At 28.3% G+C, this 20241-nt stretch overlaps 1 protein-coding gene across 1 annotated transcript; it reads left to right on the top strand.

The window, feature by feature from the left end:
* Positions 1 to 15667: 15667 nt before the first annotated feature.
* Positions 15668 to 19600, top strand: LOC105131905 (transmembrane 9 superfamily member 9). The gene is made up of 7 exons (XM_011035100.1): positions 15668 to 15969; positions 17106 to 17270; positions 17356 to 17465; positions 17556 to 17664; positions 17750 to 17862; positions 17952 to 18105; positions 18215 to 19600. Exons 1-7 carry the CDS (start codon positions 15841 to 15843, stop codon positions 19370 to 19372), a joined length of 1938 nt encoding a protein of 645 aa, XP_011033402.1. The 5' UTR covers positions 15668 to 15840; the 3' UTR covers positions 19373 to 19600.
* The last annotated feature ends 641 nt before the right edge of the window (positions 19601 to 20241 follow it).

Here is a 20241-nt window from a genome sequence, read left to right as displayed (position 1 = left end):
TTTTGTTCAGCTCTACAACAGAATCTGGATCTGGCGTGCTCTCGGATCTCGAGTTATAAGGTATTTTATGTTGAATCTCTGCAGAAGTACACTTAGGAGACCGGGAAAAATAGAGATGATAACATGGGATCTGTGCCTGTTTATGTCAACTTCTTAGGCAGCTATTGTAGGACAAATTTATCATCAGGACTACGTGGGCTAAATGTTCTTTTTCTATAAAAAAATTATATATATTGATTTTTTCAATGTGTTTTTATACGTAAAGTAACTATATAAATTAAGTGTGTTCATAAAAAAAAAATTCAATAACCATAACTAAAAATAAAATTGAAAAAATAAAATGGCCGTTTGTTTGCTTTTCTTTTGAAAAGTGAATTACAATAAAAGTGAATTCTGGATAAAATAAATTCTTGAAAAGTAAAGTATTTATTAATATATTTAATTTTACAAGATAAGATATTTACCTGGTTATACTTCCTAAATTTTTTTATTAAAATTATTTATTTATTCAATCCAACAAAAATATAAATAAATATACACATTAAATTCATTGAATACAATATAAAAAAAAATTATACAAAACGTTGCACATATTAAAAATATTATCTGAAAATAAATATTTTTTAATTTAAAATATAAAGTTCATCTATATAAAATATTAACAAAAATTATAGATGAATAAAAATAATTTTTTAAAAAACTAAATACATACAACACCATTAAAAAAGATCTTTATTAAAAAAAAAGTTAAATAAAAAAATAATAGAGAAGTGATATTAATTTAAACATAAATTTAAAAATTATTAAAAAAAATAAAAACAAATATTAATTAAAAAAAGCAATATTAGAAAAGAAAAACAGCATGCATGTGTTTGAACTTGTCAAACCCGTGTTTCGAGCCATGAACTCAATTGAGTTCAATATTTTTTTTAAAAAAATTATATTTAACCTTAAAAAAACTAAAAGAGAGCAAAAAAATAGCTTAAGCTTTTGAGCCTATGGCCTAACACGCTTGTGTCATTGTAAGGAAAAGCCCAAAAAAGTGAGTGGGCTTTCAAGCCTAGCCCTGTACATCTAAGTTTGGTTTTATTTTCTTAAATATTTTAAAAGGAAGGATGACCTACTCTTTACTCGTACTTTTTTTTTTAAAAATATGCATATATCATATTGTTTATAAGCCCATATTCTGACCACTTATTAGTGGCTGGAAAATTAGTATAGTGTATTTTTTTCCCTAAAAAATATAATTTTATAGTTATTTTAACCCAAAAACATCTCATAAACATTCTTGGAACATCAATAAATCAATTCATCAACTCAAAATGCTCAAAAAAAGATTCAAAAACTCAAAATCAAATCGAGTTAGACTTATCTTCCTAAACTTAAATATGTTTTTTCATGCAACATTAAAGTTCTAAATAACTACCATCAAGCCTTTTTCATTTCATGGAACCTATAGACACAAAAAAAATCGTTGTGCTAGTCGGAAATGGCTTGAATAACAACTTTCTTTTTCATCATTAGAATCCAATAAGTCATCTCTCTCCCTTCTCTCTAACTATAAAATGAAAAATACTATAAATAAAATTTTGTACCAAAATTAATTTTTTTCAAATCTAAAAGGACCTAAATTGTTTAATTTGTGATGTTTTTAAAGTTTGAGGATTTATGTGTATTTTAAAAAAACTTTATGGCATGCCACCTATTCTTAATGCCCTTTTCATTTTGGTCCCTTTATTTCAATTCTATCATTGTCTAAGAAATCAAAAGCAAGTGGTCTTGAATTATGATTAAATCGCCCAAAGAAGACTTTGAGGGCCAAAATGAATTATTAAAAAAAAAACACAATATATCCACAGTGTTTTATAAGTATTTGAACAATGTTTAACTCAACAGTATTTAACCTACATATTTTAGTTTGTTAGTTAATTAGCTATTTGAACAACACTTCTCAATTGGTTAGATAATATTTTTTATAGCAAAATAAAATAAAATAAATTGATTTCTTCAAAGTGTTTTTTTGACATAAAAAATATTAAATATAAATTGAAAAGCATATGCATGTATTTAAGTAAAATAAATCAAGAATTATTTGTTTCAATAAATAAATAAATAACTGTTAACCATAACTAAATATGAAATTAGAAAAATCAAGAGATAGATGTAAATTAAGATATTTGATTTAGCAATACATGTAATTTATTTGATTGTGTATAATGACTTTATTTATTAAAATTATTTTTTATTTAATCAAATGATAATAGAAATAGACACACACATGAAATCAAATAAATAAAATCAAAAGGAAAAAAAGTATAATGCAAAGTTGCACACATTAGAAAAATCCTATCATTTTATGTGAAACCAATATTTAACCAAATAATAAATTAGAAAGTTGAGAAATAAACATGGTTGTAGATATCTGATCTCAAAACACGAGCTATAGATTAAATGGTATTTAATAATATTGTTTATTGTAGCCAATGTTTTATTTAACAATAATAATAAAAAGCATGTTTAGAAAAGTGATTTAATAAAATTAAAGAGAGAAAAAATTTAAGGATGCATAAAAAGAATGCCTTCTATGATCAACGTTTTTCTGAAAGCATATATGTAAATTTTCAATAAAAACTCAGCACCAAATGATGAAATTAAAATAGAAAAAAAAAAACAAAAACAAGAGATTAGGTGCACGATCCTGACATAGGTGGCCTATGTGTTTGGGCTTACATAAAGGCTAAATAAACAATATAAATAATAAGAAAGAAGTAGTATTAATTTAAATTTAAATTAAAAATTATTAAAAAATAAAATTAAAAAATATATACATTAAAAAATTTTAAAAAAAAAGAAAGAAAAAGACTAGGATATACATTAAAAAAATTTAAAAAAAAAGAAAGAAAAAGACTAGGCGTTGCTAGAAATGATAAGCCAGGCCTGCTCGCCTAGCCCATTTTGAAAAGGCAAAAGCACAGGCCTTTATTTTCTTTATTTAGTAATAGATTGACTGACATGTCATTTTTCCTAAGATTCTTTATTAAAAAAATAAAGGTAGGTAACACATCGCTTGTTTTTCTCTAGATCCTAGCCATATTGGTTTATATGGTTGATGGTTTTATTTTACTTGTAAACCCAATTTGTGACCCAAAACACATACAAAACATCCTAAAATACATCAATAAACCCATAAATGGCTTAAAAAAAACTAAAACTCCATAAAAAAACCTATAATCAACCCAAATCCAAAACATTTTTAATCTCAGAGCAATCATCCCAATCAAAGTAAAGGCAAACAACACCTAGGAAAAACTTTTTTCATCGAATAAAATCTATTGACACCAAAATCAATATTTGTTGTGGCTGAAATTAGCGTTAACCAAGACTTTCTCTCTCTACTATTGAAATTCTATCCTTTTCTCTCTCACATCTCAAACTAAGGACTGAAAATAAAGAATAAAATTTTGGACTAAAATCAATTTTTCAAAAATTTAGGGAGTGAAAGTTTATAATTTGAATAGTATGAGGACCAAAGTGATCTTTTCATGCCATTTTTTAAATGCAACCCATTTCCTTCGTGTTTTCACTTCAATTCCCTTTCTTTCGATCTTGCCCTTACTCAACAGAATCGAAACCATTGGGCTTCCATTTAGCCTCAAAAGATGCAATCAATCAAAAAGAAAGTTTAAGGATTAAAATAAAAAAAAATTATCATAGCAAATCCATAATGGAATAGAATATGAATAGTTCTTTGAGCTATGGTGAATCTCCCACACGACTTAAAGCTCCTTATAATAATTTTTGAGCTATCTAACCAAAAAATTAAGCAACTTTAAATGTCTTCTTCTCATCTAGTTAAATTAATGAACCCATTACCATTATCAGAGAAGCAAATCATTTTTTCTTTACTTTTCATATGACGTACATTTCGAAAAAAGATTTTAAGCAAATGACTCATTAGGGGTAAATAAGAAAACCATTAGGAAATCCACCGACAATAATTAATATGCCTATAGAAAATTAAAAAAGAGAAATTGAAGAACTTATAGTTTATAGGACATTAAAGCTTTTCTATTAAAAGAAAAACATATTGATGATCTAAAATATGGACCTAACCATGCTCGTTTGTTTTTTTTTCCTACGATGACAAGGTGACTTAAGCAAGTATTTGATTCGAGGTTCTCTCATCCGTGTGAGGCCTAGTAAACATGGATTAAGCTCATCTACACTATCATATATATGATAATAAGTAATTATTTTTCAAGAAATGAATAATTTAATATGTAAGATGATGCAATCAATCAAACCTTTTTGGTAATTGAAATTGACTAATTATTATTAAGTAAATAATAAATATTATATATTAGATTATAAGATTTGATGTTAAGTTATGAAATAATCTTCTTATCATTAATTTATGAGTTATAAAGAACTTAAATAGAGTTCATCTAAACCAATTTTGATATAAATTATTTAATTTTTAAAACAGATTTACCTGCCTAACTAATGGATATATGCCTAACTAACAAATAAGATAGTTGTTATAGAATGTTTGTTCCTTTGAATCTTAATTTGAACATAGCATGTTGATTTGTTCCTCTACATGCCCCCACAATCAAAGGGGTAATGAGTAGACCCTAAGATTGTTGCGGAGAATATGAAAATGATAAGAAGGCAATGGTTTGGTGAGAGCATTTACATACTTATTTTTTATAGAAATGACCTGAATATTCAGTTAACCACGCATTACTTGATTATAAATATAATGAAAATTTATTTCAATATTTTTTTTTTATGTGTGGGAAAATGGATTGGTTATTAGATAAGTGATGTCACATACTAAAGGATTGAAGAATGTATAATCGAGACATGAAGATTTGAAAGTAAAGTTTTGATCCATTGAACTTCAGCAGATGTATATGTTAGGTTTTATATTTTGCTTTAATGTTGCTTCTAGCAACACTGGGTTGCTTTTTACAATTCCAAGAAACTAAGTTTTGGCCAAGGTATGCATAATATACCCTAATGGATTGTCTATTATCCTAATCAGATGCCTAATTTATATCATTAAAGGTCTGAATTTGAAACTGTGGATTAGACTAAATGAAAAGGTCATATAATATAATACCTTTTTAAATATAATAAAATCCATTTGATTGCTACCCAGTTAGGTTCTTTTAGATCATAAATATATTTGCTAACTTTGTGGATAACAAAAGCAAGCTATGGCTTGATGAAAGAGAGACATTGAAGGTCTTTGACAATACTTATGTACAAATATGGATCATGAAAGGAACCGTCATCTAATTTAGTCAAAATTTAGGACGATGACATAAAGGTAACATAAGGTTCGTATTCATCCATATTGCTAAAAGAAGAAGGTTAAGTATAAAATGATATTAAGACAAATAAAGTCGAATGTCATTGTGAATGGCTTCAATACCAAGGAAAAAGTTGAGGTCACCAAGGTTTTTTACTAGAAAATCATTTTGTAGTATACGTTTGACATGGTTGAGTGAAAATAGGTCATCACCTGTTATTATAATATCATTAACATAGATTAGAATATAAAAAAAAACATAACTATAGTCATAAATATATAGAGAATGATCTAGTTGACTGCCTTTAAAACTAATAACTTGCAATATATTAATTAAATAAGAGAACCACACTCGTGGTGCTTCATAAAACCCATATATAGATTTATAAATTTTTTAAATATGCTACAGTTATCGAGGATGAAGAAAGCCTGAGGGTTATGCCATATAAAAATTCACACATAAAAGGTTATGCAAAAAAACATTTTAGTCATCTATTTGAGATACAACAAGTGATAAACACAATATAGACTATTATAGGCTTCATAAAAAGACTTGAGGTTTCTATAAAATCAACAACCTCCTATTAATAAAAACCCTTAGTAACTAGTCGAATCTTGAAACGTTCCACACTATCATCAACTTTTCTTTTAATTTTGTATACCTATTTAGAGATAACAATATTAGCATGAGGTAGAGAAGGAAATAAATTATAGGTACCATTTATTATTAAGGCATCAAACTTTATATTCATGACTGCTCGCTCATGTAGGTGTATATTGGCTTTTGAATAGCAAATTAATTTTTATATAATATTAGTGATAATGGTCATGAGAGCTTTGGGAATAAAGTGTCTAGAATGGAAGTCTTATGATAGTTTTAGTTTGTGGATATTGTTTTTATTGTGGGTAATCATAGGGTGAGTATTATGATTTTATGGTAAAAGTTTATAAGCTGAAAATGGAGGGATTAATTCATTTTCATGCTGATTTAGAATTATCTAACATAAAAAGTTATGCAGTATGATCAGATTGAGAATATATTGGTGCATATATATAGCTTATAATTGGCATTACAGTTTGAACATTAAGAGTTATAGAAGAATTAGAACTAACAGATGTTATATGAAATTTAACAAGAAGACAAACATAAGTGTTTTGAGTTATAGGAATAATAAAATTGTACAGGTTTATATGCAAATAAAGATTCATTAAAGACATTATGATGAGAAACAAAGATGTTTTCAGCGGATACATCTAATATTTATAACCCCAATTTACAACATTATAACTAATAAAGATTTAATTTTTCAAATGAAAATTCATTTTATATTTATTATATAGATGTAAGTAGGGCCAACAAGCACATCCAAATATACATAAAAAATTGAAATCAAGTTTGGAGTGATTGACCATTTCATAAGATGAGTTATATTGTAAAACAAGAGTTAGTAAACGATTAATTATATAAACAATAATTATAAAAGTGTCTTCCCAAAAAATACTTGGTAAATTAGAATGAGCAAGTAAAGTAAGTCCATCCTTTATCATTTTGGTGATGAATGTTCAATAATGTCAGCCTATTGATGTGTATAAGGACATGTTACTTGGTGAGTGATTCCTTGTGTTTGTAGAAATTGATTTAAGTTAAGATATTTGCCACTTTAATCGAATTGTATAGCTTTGATTTAATATTAAATTGATGTTTAACTATAACTTGAATTTTTTTAAAAAGTGATAAAGCATTAGATTTAAGCTTTAATGAGAAAAGTCATAAGAACTTAGTGGAATCAAATATAAAACTTATGTTATAACATGTAGCAGTAGTGGATAATACAAGTGCTAACCCCTAAAAATTTGAATATAATAATGCTAATGGTTTCAAAACAAAAATGTGTGAATTTTTAAATAGCAAAGCATGACTCTTGACCATTTGACAATGAGAACAAATAGAGTGTTTATTATTTGGAATTGGAAAAGAAATTGCCTTATTAATAAGAAGAAAAAAAAACATGGCCAAGACACCAATGACATACATTGGCTGAGACTTGAACACTAGAAAGAGATTATGATTGAAGAAAAGCAAGTGACAATGAGAAATTATATAGGCCATTACGAAATGGTCTGTAATATAGGATTTTCCTCGAGTAGTCATTCATAAAAAAGAAAGACACATGAAACTCAAAGAAAACATGATTATCAAGACAAAAACACTGAATTAAAAAAAGATTTTGTATAATATCAAAAGCAAGTAATGTTTGGTTAGGAACAAAAGATTTAGATGGGAAGGATAAAGTAAAAGTGCTAGTGTGGGCAAGTTTCAAACCTGCACCATTTGCTACTTGAATATGATCTTGGCTAGCATAGTCGTCATTCTGAATATGAATATTGTTCATTTTATTAGTTGTATGATAGGTGAATCCTGTGTTGGAATGCTACTCAATATCTACATATAGATGTTTGGCAATAATGAAAGCTTGAGGTTATTGATATTGGGATTGATCCTGGTAAGAGAGATCAAAACATGATAGCATTTAAGTGTGTTATGACCTATTTTGAGGCATACTTGAGAAATAAGATAAGTGTATGATGCTTGATCACAATTAGTTGAACAACCACCACAACGTTTACCATGATAGGTATTACCATAAGCTTGGTTAATGATGGATAGTTTTTAGTAGGGTGAGACTAAGAATAAGGGGGTAATCTGGTAGCTATAATCACTGATGCCTCAACCTTAATAGTTATATAATGTTGATTGATCCTTGACTCAGTGTTGAGAAGCAACAAATAAAGCTTTCTAATAAGATAAATGTAGAACAAGATATAATTATAAAGCCCAAGGAATTATGCTCTTGACCAAAACCATTAAGAACATAAGTGAGAATATCATTACACTTAAGAGGGTGTCCAACAAGTGCAAGTTCATCAACCATATATTTAATAGAAAGAAAGCAATCCTTAGCAGACATAACTCATTTACATATAGTTTCATGTTGAGTGTGAAGTTGAGCAACTTGAACATACAAAATGGATGAAAGATTGTGTTTAAATCAAGCCATACATCATAAGAGGTGGTATATGACATGACTTAGAAGAGAACATCCTTAGTAAAAGAAGCATTGATAGTGGCAATGATTAAATAATCGTGATGAAGCTACTAGTCATATTGAGGATTTGATATTTTAGCAGTATTGCTTGGCGAGGGATTTAAGTCATCAATTTATTGAGGAAGGGGCTAAACAATTCCATTAAGATACCAAAAAAATGGCTAGACCATGAAAATATAGTATAGCCTTTGCTTTCCAAATAGGATAATTAGAGTAATTGAGTTTTACACTAATTGTTAAAGGTAAATTGAAGAAGGGTGGAAGAGTTAAAGGTATTACTGTGGTAAAAAAGAAAGATGAGGCTATTAGAAAATGAAAAAGAAAATAAAAAACAGATTAAACATTAATCTTTTAATGGTGCTCTGATACCATATAAGAATTAATGTTAAGTTATGGAATATCTTTTTATCATTGATTTGTGAGTTACAGGGAATTTAAATAGATTTTATTTAAACTTATTCTATTATAAAGGATTTGATTTTTTAAATAGATTTACATGCTTAACTAATGGAAATATATTTAATTAACAAATAAGATGATTGTTACATAATGTTTGTTCATTTGCATCTTGATTTTGATATATCATGGTGACATGTTCTTCTACAATGACTAACCAAACAAGTTATCTAGATGTACAACTTTAAGACAATTTCACACGTAAGTTTTGATTAAAAAGAGAATTATAAACAATCAATAATAAAAAAAAATGAGAACATTATATATGTATGTGTTTTTTGTAACTTAAAAATGATTAAGATTAGTTATCGTATATGCACTAAATTAGCAATGAATCTTAGACGAAACAAATCTTTTCTTGTTAAATAAAATGTAAACTATATTTTAATCCTTATAAATTTTGCAATATCCAACTCTATCTTTATAATTCAAAGTTTTTCAATGTCAAATCTAGTGTTCATAAAAAGGTTTCTTGGTAACCATTTATAAATAACTAATGAAAACCAACATTGATATAATTTTTCAATATTAATGTTGAGTATTTTTAATTTTTAAAGGTATTTATAAAACACTATTATATACATGAGGTTTTGGGAGGGAAAAAAAAGAAGTAAAAACAAAGAAAAATATAAATATCATGTTAGATAAGAGTCCCATAGAAACTTTTGAAGAGTTGTATGATTATTATCGAAAAGATTTTTTTTATATAAGAACTGATGTGGGAGAATTATCAAATGTTTAAAGTTAACAATATAAATTATCCTAAAATTATTCTAGTACGAGAAGATGAACCCAAAATAATAGATATATAATTATCAATGTAACCCCAATTATAAGGTACATTAAATGTTAGCAAGGTGGTTGCAGTTATGAGATCATGGGGGATCAACTACCACCTTATCATCTCAGTTCTTTTATTTAAAAATTAATCTTGCAAACTTAGTTAGGTGGTCACTCTCATACTCGAAATGTATAATCTTTTCTTTGACGTGATTAGAGCCAACATTGTTTCTGTTTAATTATGCTGATAATGATAAAAACACAATTCTTTTAATGTTAATATTTTTATTAAAACTAATAATATAATTAGTTGACTACATAATAATTGGAGCTGCATCTAAAATCCACACTTATGATTAATGTAATTTATACATAATTAACATAATATATACCTAGTTTATCTAAATTGAACTAAACTCTAACCTTATTTAAATAAACCCTAATATAATCGACAGAATACTAATTCATTAAATTTATACCTTATTAAAGTAATTATCAACTTAATTGATGTAATTTATACCTAATTTACATGATTTATACCGAATTGATATAAATCCAACTAAATTGTAACCTAATTAAATAAACCCTAACATAATCAACAAAACCCTAATTCATGAAATTTATACCTAATTGAAGTAATTTATCACCTCATTTCATGTAATTTATACCTAATTAATATAATTTATACTTAATTGATTTAAATTCAACTAAACCCTAATATAATCACTAAAACCCTAATTCATCAAATTTATCCCTAATTAATTTAATTTATACCCAATTAACATTAGGTATACTTAATTTATCCAAATTCAACTAAACCCTAAAATAACAAAATAAACCCTAACATAATCATCAAATCACAACAAAATCCATAAAATTAAAAGTGAGAGATTAAGTGCAAACTAGAAATTGTTAAAAGAGAAGTGGTGTAAATGATGGTGATAAAAATAACAATGTGATGGTAGTGAGTGCAAATAAATAGTGCGTCATTTTTTATGGTGGAAGAAGGAGGTAAAGAGACTAGGAGTTGAGGAAAGCTCACAGTAGAAAAGGAGTTAAAAGTGTTCTTAGTATTTATTGTGCCCATCCAGTTTTTTCTCCTTTAATTTTGTTGACCTTGTTAATTTGAAAAAAAAAAAACTCTAAATCTTTATGTTGACACATGAAACAAATGAAAAGCAGCTGTAAATTGTTGTAATTAACTATGTCCATTTGTGATGCTATTATAGGTAAAGAATTAACTTTAGGTCATGCTCCACAGCAGTCCACTATAGGGTCATATTGATATGTGTGTAAAAAGTGATGTCTAGGTATCACTTGCATGTTTTTTTAAAAATAAAATCATAAAACGATTTGGCTTATATCCTTCACAAGATTGAATAAGTTAGTTATATTTTAATGAGATGATAAGAAAATCACAACGCCAATGAATAGACAGATATTTTTAAAAAACAAACCATGATAACATTATTAAAAAAACCTGGAAGTATGTAATTGGATAAAAAGAGGTAGAAAAAAGATGGTTTTAGTAAAGCCAAGGTTGAATGATAAACATATATTGTGAGTAATAAGAGATGAGTCAATTCAATTTAACCAACAAAATTTATGGCTCAACTAATTAGATTAGGATAATCTAACATTTCACTATTTTAAAACTTGACTTAACTCAACGATCTGTTCCATGTTTTGGGCCCTAGGTTGAGTTGGGCTTTAATAAAAATAATGGGATAATTTTTGGGCCCTAGGTTGAGTTGGTGATTAGTACTTAAAAGTGCAATTGACTAAATATGATATGATAAAAAAAAAAGTTGAACCATAACCCAATTAGCCTTGAAACAACCCAATCAAATCCTATTGACATTTTTCTTTTCTTATTTTTCTTCAAAATGATGTTATTTTTATATTTTTATAAAATAAAAAAATTGAGTTGACATAGGTTAACTCAAGGAAACTCACTTAACTCATGACTTTGGACTTGTATAAGGTTGATCTTTAAGTCGGGTTTGAAAACCATGCAATAAATAACTTTTAAAACTCATGACACATATCATTAGATCGGAAACGCTATACATGAAAAAACTGAGAAGTCCAATCCTTAATTAATCAAATCCTAACTGATGAAATTAGAGGAAAAAATCAATTACATTAAATGATTTGAAATAAAAAATTACATTTAAAAGAATGAGAGTGGAAATCAAAATAAAAAATAAATTAGAGGGCAAAAACAATTCTTTGATTGGTAGGTTAAATTGAAAATAAAAAAAATTTACAAAAGGAGAAAAAAAAATCAAAAGAATAAGGATGAAATTAGAAAAAAAACAAAACACTATAAATATAGATTGAATGATGAAATTGAAAACCATAAAAAAAAACCTTGACAAAATGGCCAAGGAAAATAATAAAAAATTAAAAGAAGATTGATCAAATTAAAAACACCATTTATGACAAATTAGAATTGATGATTAAATTGAAAATAAATAAAACTTTAATAGAAAAGCAAAGGAAAAAACTAAAAATTAAAAGACTAATAACTGAAGTTGAAATACCAAAAAACAAAAAGGATTAGGTTGTATTTTCTAGGTAAGAGAGAGAAAAGAAAAAAAAAAGATCGACTAGTTAGAAACCATTCGGTATTTATCTATATGCACCGCACTAGAAGAAAAAGGACGAGACGACGTATCTTATTACATGATGAAATGATATTTTATGCCACTAGAAGATGCCACACGCACCATCTAAAGTGCATGGTCGCCTGCAATGTGTCAGTGCATGTAAAATATACGCCAATAACTTTTTAAAATTAAATAATATTTAATTCATATAAAAAGACATGCATGCCCTTGATTACCTTGATAATTACAAAAAAACCAATGAAAAAAATCTTGAAGGCCCTTGATGTTTAATTGTTTTTTTACCTTAAGGACATACCAGTTAATTCATTGTACATCAACAAATAAAATAACTTATTTACTCCTTCATGTAGTTTTTATAAATTTTCTCTTTTAAGGGTAATTATATTATTTTAGTGTTGAAAAAAAAAACAATTATATCCCAAATAATTTTTTAATGAATAATATATGGTGTAAAAAAGTTGAAGTACCTTCAAAACCAAGACTTGTATATTTTGGAGGGAAGAGTAAAAGCATCATTTCAAGGTAAATAAAAAAAAAATCTATAGTTGTAGAGAATTTGTCTTTTATTATAGTTGGTTTATATTTTATATATATATATATATATATTGATAAGGATGTTTATTGGACTATTAAAAAAGAAAAACTCTTTTTTTTTTTATGGAAATCAAATAAAAAGCTTACTTGCGAATGAATTTAGGTATAAGTCTCAATTTCCAACACATAATCTAGTTGACAAAATTCATTAAATAAAACTTTATATGTAATTGAGCAAAAAGAGAAGAAAAAAAGTTGGCTTGAGTAAAGCCGAAGTTTTATGATAAAGATATAACATGAGTAATAAGAAACGAGTTAATTAAGTTTAATTAGCAAAATTTACAACTTAAATAATTAGATCGGGAAAATCTAACATATCACTATTTTAAAACCTGACTCAATTTAGAGGTTTGTTCCATTATCTGAGCCCTAGGTTGAGTCGGATTTCAATAAAAATAATGGGATAAATGACCAGATATGATCCGATCAAAAAACAGGGTTGACTTGTAATCCAATTAACCTTGAAAAAAACCAATCAAAACCTATTGACAATTTTCTTTTCTTTTTGTTCCTCAAAATGATGTTATTTTTTATAAAATAAAAAATTGAGTTGACATAAGTTAACTTGGGGAAACCCACTTGACCTATGACTAGGGACTTGTCTAGAGTTGATTTTTAAGTCGGGTTTGAAAACTATGCAATAAATAATTTTTAAAACCTATAACACATGTCATTAGATTGGAAGCACCATATATGAAAAGACTAAAAAGTTCAATCCTTCACAAATTAAATTCTAAATAATAAAATTAGAGGAAAAAATCAATTATATGAAATGATCTAAAATGAAAAAATATCAATTAAAAAAAAGGTGAAAATAAAAATAAAAAATAAATTAGAGGGCAAGAACAATTCTTTGATTGGTGGGTTAAATTGAAAATAAAAAATAACAACAAAAAGATAAAAATAAAATTAAAAGAATAAGGATGAAATTAGAAAAAATAAAACACTATAAATATGGATTGAATGATTAAATTGTAAACCACCAAAACCTTGATAAAATGACCAAGGAAAATAACTAGAAATTAAAAGAAGAATGATTAAATTTAAAACATTATTTATGACAAATTAGAATTGATGACTAAATTGAAAATAAATAAAACTTTAACAGAATAGCAAACGATAAAAACTAAGAATTAAAAGAATAAAAACTAAAGTTGAAATATAAAAAAAATAAAAAAAGAATTAAGTTGTATTTTCTAAATAAAAAAGAGAAAAAAAAAAGTCGACTAGTGAAAAACCATTTAATATTTATCTATATGTATCGCATTAGAAGATAAAGGATGAAATGACACATGGAATGACATCTTCTGCCACTAGGAGGTGCTACACATGCTATTTAAAGTGCGTGAATGTCTCCTACATGTCAATGTATATAAAACACACATTAATAACTTTTTAAAAATAAATAATATTTAATTAATATAAAAAGACATGTATTTTTTGATTAAGTTGATAATTACCAAAAAACCAATAAAAAAAAAAGCTTTAAGCCCTGTTCCTATATTTAATTTTTTGTTTTACTTTAAAAATATATTTGTTAAATTTATTGTACATCAATAAACAAAATGACTTATTTACTCCATGTAATTTTTATAAATTTTTTATTTTAAGGATAATTATATTATTATAGTGTGAAAAAAATATATCTTAAATAATTTTTTAATGAATAATGTATGGTGTAAAAATTTAAAGGACCTTCGAAACCAAGACTTGTATATTTTTTAGGGAAGAGTAAAAGCATCATCTCAAGGTAAATTAAAAAAAAAAATCTATACTTGCAGAGAATTTGTCTTTTATTTTAGTGGTTTGCTTATATCAGATGATAAGGACGTTCATTGAACTATTAAAAAAGAAAAACTCTTTTGTTTTTTTTCCTTTTATGGAAATGAAAAGGAAAGCATATTTATAAATGAATTTAGGTACAAGTCTCGATTTCCACCATATAATCTAGTTATTTGATTTTTGAGTATTTTATTTTAAGCTAAAATAAATCAAGAAATTTTAATAAAATAGTGCAAAAAATAATACAAGAAATTATATAGTTAATGACTTTGTGCTATTGGAAAAAACATGACCATGTAAATTGTTCCCAACAAGACAATTCAAAATATTATGCTATTGGGAACAATACACCTTTTGAAATATAATTGTTTTTGATTTTTTAGTTTAATTCAAAATTTTAAATAACACATATCCTCTCCAAATCAAAAGTTATTTTATTCTCAAGATAATTATCTATCAAAATAATTAGTTGTTTCCAAAATCCGTTTCAATTAGCATTATAATGATTACAATTTTCCCTTAAATATGAATTATTTTTTAATGTAAAAAATACTTTTTAGATGAAAAATGACTAACTTAATTATTTGTTTTTTTTAATAAAAAATCAACACAAATATAATTAATAATCTGATAATTTATAATATAATTATTAAACATGATCTAATTTAGTAATTTACTGACTTAACACATAACCTAAAAAAAATTAGTTAAATTTAATAATATAATATTTCACTTACGACTTAATTGACCTCTTATAGATTATATCAACTTTAAATTTTTTTATTTAAAATAATTTTTTTTAAAAGATTTATATAAAATAATAACATTATAGTTTTTTTAAAAAAATATTTATACAAACAGCAATGTTTTATTTTAAAAAAACTAACATCATTTTATAAAATATAATAACGATAATAATAATAACAGTCGATAAATAATCGCCTAGGATGTTGAAGCATTAATCGGTTGATGTCCAATTGGGCAGGAAGAACACACTAGTAATTAGTTCTTTATTAAAAACAGAAAAGAACAAACAACGAAAAAACCACGCACGCACGCACGCAGTTCCTCCTCCTCCATTCCCATTTCTCACTGCCAAAGCAGAAACACAGAGAAAACAAAGAAGCTGAACTAAGAAAGAAACTCTGATTTAGTTAGCAAAATAGCAGGCATGGCGAGAGGTTCTCTCGCGCTGAGATTAGGGGTCTCTTTCACATCATCTTCGTTGCTTTTGCTCTTATTAGCCTATCACTCTTGTTCCTTCTATCTCCCTGGTGTTGCCCCTCAGGATTTCTCTACTGTAATTTACCCTCTACTTTTACTTATACATATGCATCTACTTTTTTTTTTCCTGGGTTAGATCTTCTGTTTTTCTTTTCCGTTTCTTGATTGACTGTTTTTGCATGGGTTGTTTTGTTCTTTCTTTCTTTGTTATTTTATTTTTTGACAACTGTTGATTCTTCTTCTTTTCTTATTTTATGGGATTAATTTTAAATTTTTTTAATGCATGATTGGGAAGTTTTTGCTTGCTCTTTTATTCCTGATAAAAAAAAAAGATTGGGATTTTGCAATCTGGAAGTGAAAAATAATGGTTAAGCATAAAAATCTGATTTTGTAATGGAAATCAGGTAACTTAGAAATTTCAAGTGATTTTGAGGAGAGGCCGATGGAAAATATGAAGACAGAAAAATATAAAAAGGAATTAGCAAGGGAAGGAAGGAGGTTGAGCTACATAACTAGTGGTGCTTCTCTTCCCCCCTAAACTATATCCAACTCTTAACTTTTCGTAGTGATCTCGCATGACTTTACTGGCTGAGTTATGTTAAACTTTTGTGGTTGTATCTTTAGCTGCTGTTTTCTAGAGCGACACATGTATCTTTTTGTCAATGACTTAGTTTAACCCTCTGAACTGAGTGAGATCAAACAGTTTGACTCCAAATATTGATACTTTGAATTTGGGGTCCCCAATTTATCAGGCTTCCACATGTATGTATGATGATGCTGTTGTTTGGTCTAAGTGTTTGTGGTGTATGGAGAAGAGATTGGTGGTGGCGGTAGGAGGAAACTGAGTGAATCTCGCATATTCCTTGTTACCATCAAAGCCAAGCTCCCTAATATTGATTGTCATTTCAATGCTTGAATTTTTATGAATTCCTATATCCATTAACCCTTTCAATATGTGCTTTGTAAATGGATTGTGGTGATGCTTCCCAGTTGAATGCCCTAGTGCTTGTGAATTTAGTTACCCTCACTGAATTATGTTGATAGGATTTTTTACTCAGTCATCTTATTGTGGATACATCAAGCATCGTCTCCTTAATAGTTTCTATCTTATGTTTTATATATGTTTTCCATTTGATGAAGTAAAGCTCAATCTATTTTGGTTTTCATCTCTTTATTCCTGTCAAGTCTTAACGTTGCATTTTACCATCACAGGGGGCTGAGTTAAAGGTGAAAGTAAACAAACTGACTTCTACAAAAACACAACTTCCGTACTCTTACTATTCACTCCCATATTGTCCTCCAAAACATATAGTTGACAGTGCAGAGAATCTTGGGGAAGTTCTTCGTGGTGATCGCATTGAAAACTCTCCTTATGTGGTAAGCTGTAGCTTGCCAGTTGGCTCTCTTAGCACATGTGGTCTTCTGTGGCTGCTGTGTGGATGACATAAACATTTTGTTGCAGTTTCAAATGAGAGAACCACTGCAGTGCAGAGTTTTATGTCGTATAACCCTTAATGCAAAAACAGTAAAAGAATTCAAGGAAAAGATTGACGATGATTACCGTGTCAACATGTGAGTGCTAATTTCATGCTCTTTTTTCTTTTTCTTTTAATGTGAATAACACCTCTTCTGACTTTCTGGCATAAATGCTTAATGGAACAGGATTTTGGACAATCTACCACTTGTTGTACCCATTCGAAGGTCTGATCAGGAAAATGCAGTTGTGTATCAGCATGGCTTTCATGTTGGTCTTAAAGGGCAGTATGCTGGGGTAAGTTCTTGATTTATCAAATCTGTTTTGATTATTATTATTGATTGCTGATTAGCACTTACTAAAGCAATTTATTTATCTGTAGAGCGAAGATCTAAAACATTTTATCCACAATCACTTAACATTTACTGTCAAATATCACAAAGATTCTCAGTTAGATTTAGCCAGGATTGTTGGGTTTGAAGTCAAACCATTCAGGTTATACTCTACGATTCTATGCTTCTCACTGTCTCTGAAATTATAGTCTGCTTTTTAATTCTAAGACTTGGCTATTTTAATGAATCCAGTGTTAAGCATCAGTATGATGGTGAGTGGAAGAATGAGAATATGCGCCTAACAACCTGTGATCCCCATGCAAGGCTTGCAGTTACTAGCTCCGATTCTCCTCAAGTGATTGAGGATAAGAAGGATGTAATATTTACATACGATGTTGCATTTGAGGTCAAGTCCTATACTTTCTTGTAGAAAAACATCTTTTATCGCTGATGCTATGACCCTGGCTTATAGTGTCACTTTCTACTGTTGGCTTCTGTATTGTTTTACCTTGCAGGAAAGTGATGTGAAGTGGGCTTCTCGGTGGGATACCTATCTTTTGATGGCTGATGATCAAATTCATTGGTTCTCTGTTGTCAATTCTTTAATGATTGTTCTTTTCCTCTCGGGGATGGTGGCTATGATCATGTTGCGGACACTTTATCGGGATATCTCCAAGTACAACCAACTGGAGACCCAAGAAGAAGCCCAAGAGGAGACAGGATGGAAATTGGTCCATGGGGATGTTTTCCGCCCTCCAACAAACTCAGATTTACTGTGTGTCTATGTTGGGACAGGGGTTCAGTTTTTTGGGATGATCCTTGTTACTATGATATTTGCTGCTCTTGGTTTCCTCTCTCCATCAAATCGTGGTGGTTTGATGACAGCCATGCTCTTCCTCTGGGTATTTATGGGTCTTTTTGCTGGATATGCTTCAGCTCGTCTTTATAAGATGTTCAAGGGAACACAATGGGAGAAAATTACTCTGAAAACAGCTTTCATGTTTCCTTCAATAGTATTTGCCATTTTCTTTGTCTTGAATGCTCTAATATGGGGTGAGAAGTCATCTGGGGCAGTGCCTTTTGGAACCATGTTTGCGCTGGTATTCTTATGGTTTGGCATTTCAGTTCCACTTGTCTTTACTGGTAGTTATATTGGTTTCAAGAAGCCTGCAATCGAGGATCCAGTGAAAACCAATAAGATCCCAAGGCAGATTCCTGAACAGGCCTGGTACATGAACCCGGTTTTCTCTATTCTAACTGGAGGCGTTCTTCCATTTGGAGCTGTCTTTATTGAGCTCTTCTTCATCCTTACATCAATATGGCTGCATCAGTTCTACTACATTTTTGGTTTCCTATTCATTGTCTTTATCATCCTCATTGTCACTTGTGCTGAGATCACAATTGTGCTTTGCTACTTCCAACTGTGCAGCGAGGACTACCTCTGGTGGTGGAGGTCTTACCTGACATCAGGGTCCTCTGCAATTTACCTCTTCCTCTATGCTGCTTTCTACTTCTTCACGAAGCTTGATATTACAAAACCAGTGTCTGGGATCTTATACTTTGGCTACATGCTGATTGCCTCGTATGCTTTCTTTGTGCTGACCGGAACAATTGGCTTCTATGCCTGCTTTTGGTTTACCAGGCTCATCTACTCGTCAGTGAAGATTGATTAATTGTTTGGTGCAACCTGAAAGGAATTGGTTTGTTTGTTTCTACACGATGAAGAGCAAATACCTCGTTTGGGACTTGGGATCAGAATTGGGGGAAAGAGGCATATTCAGAAGTACCATTTGGGTTAGTTTTTGAGTCTTAAATCATAGGAAAATATAATTAGCATCTTAAACACAGGTTTGGTAGATCTAGCTATTTTTACAGTTTTTTCCTGGTTTGTCTTGATGTTTCCCTTTTTTTTTTTTAATTTAATCCCTTTATTTGCTTGGAATTGAATTTAAAATTTTTCTTACTTTTTTCTATATAATTATCCTGGTTTTATTTTGTTTTTAAAAATCTTTTCAAAATATTTATAATATTTGAAAAATATATTTCCATAATATTTGTAGTTATTTGTTTTATTTATTATTTATTTAGTATTGATGTTTTTTTAACTGTATAATTAAATTAATTAAGCTTATCACACTAGGTTGAATTATAATTAGAATCTTCAAGTTTTTTTTTTAAAAAAATATTAACATAGCATGAATATTCTTTATTTATATTAGAAATTTTTTAACTCGAACCCGCGCGAAACTTGAGTGTATTTCCAAAGCGCCTGAATATACGTACGTAGGCCTCTAGGTTCAATGCTGCAGTGCCAGGATAATATTTTATTCACGAAGCTGGATAATTTAATATTTTATTGCTTAAATACGTCCTATAGATTTTAAGACCTTGAATGAATTCCAAAAGCTTTGGATCATCGTAGGAGTAGCAGCTTTTATTCGATCTATGTTCGCATCTGAATTTCTCTGAATTGCAGAAACTATACATATATATATATATATATATATATATATTGAAACAATTCGAACCCTTCGTATTTTTT

The sequence above is a fragment of the Populus euphratica genome, unplaced genomic scaffold, assembly GCF_000495115.2.
Source record: "Populus euphratica unplaced genomic scaffold, PopEup_1.0 scaffold73.1, whole genome shotgun sequence".
Taxonomy (NCBI): Eukaryota; Viridiplantae; Streptophyta; class Magnoliopsida; order Malpighiales; family Salicaceae; genus Populus; species Populus euphratica.
Note: the sequence above shows the minus strand (reverse complement) of the source record. Positions and strands in the feature narration are given on the sequence as shown.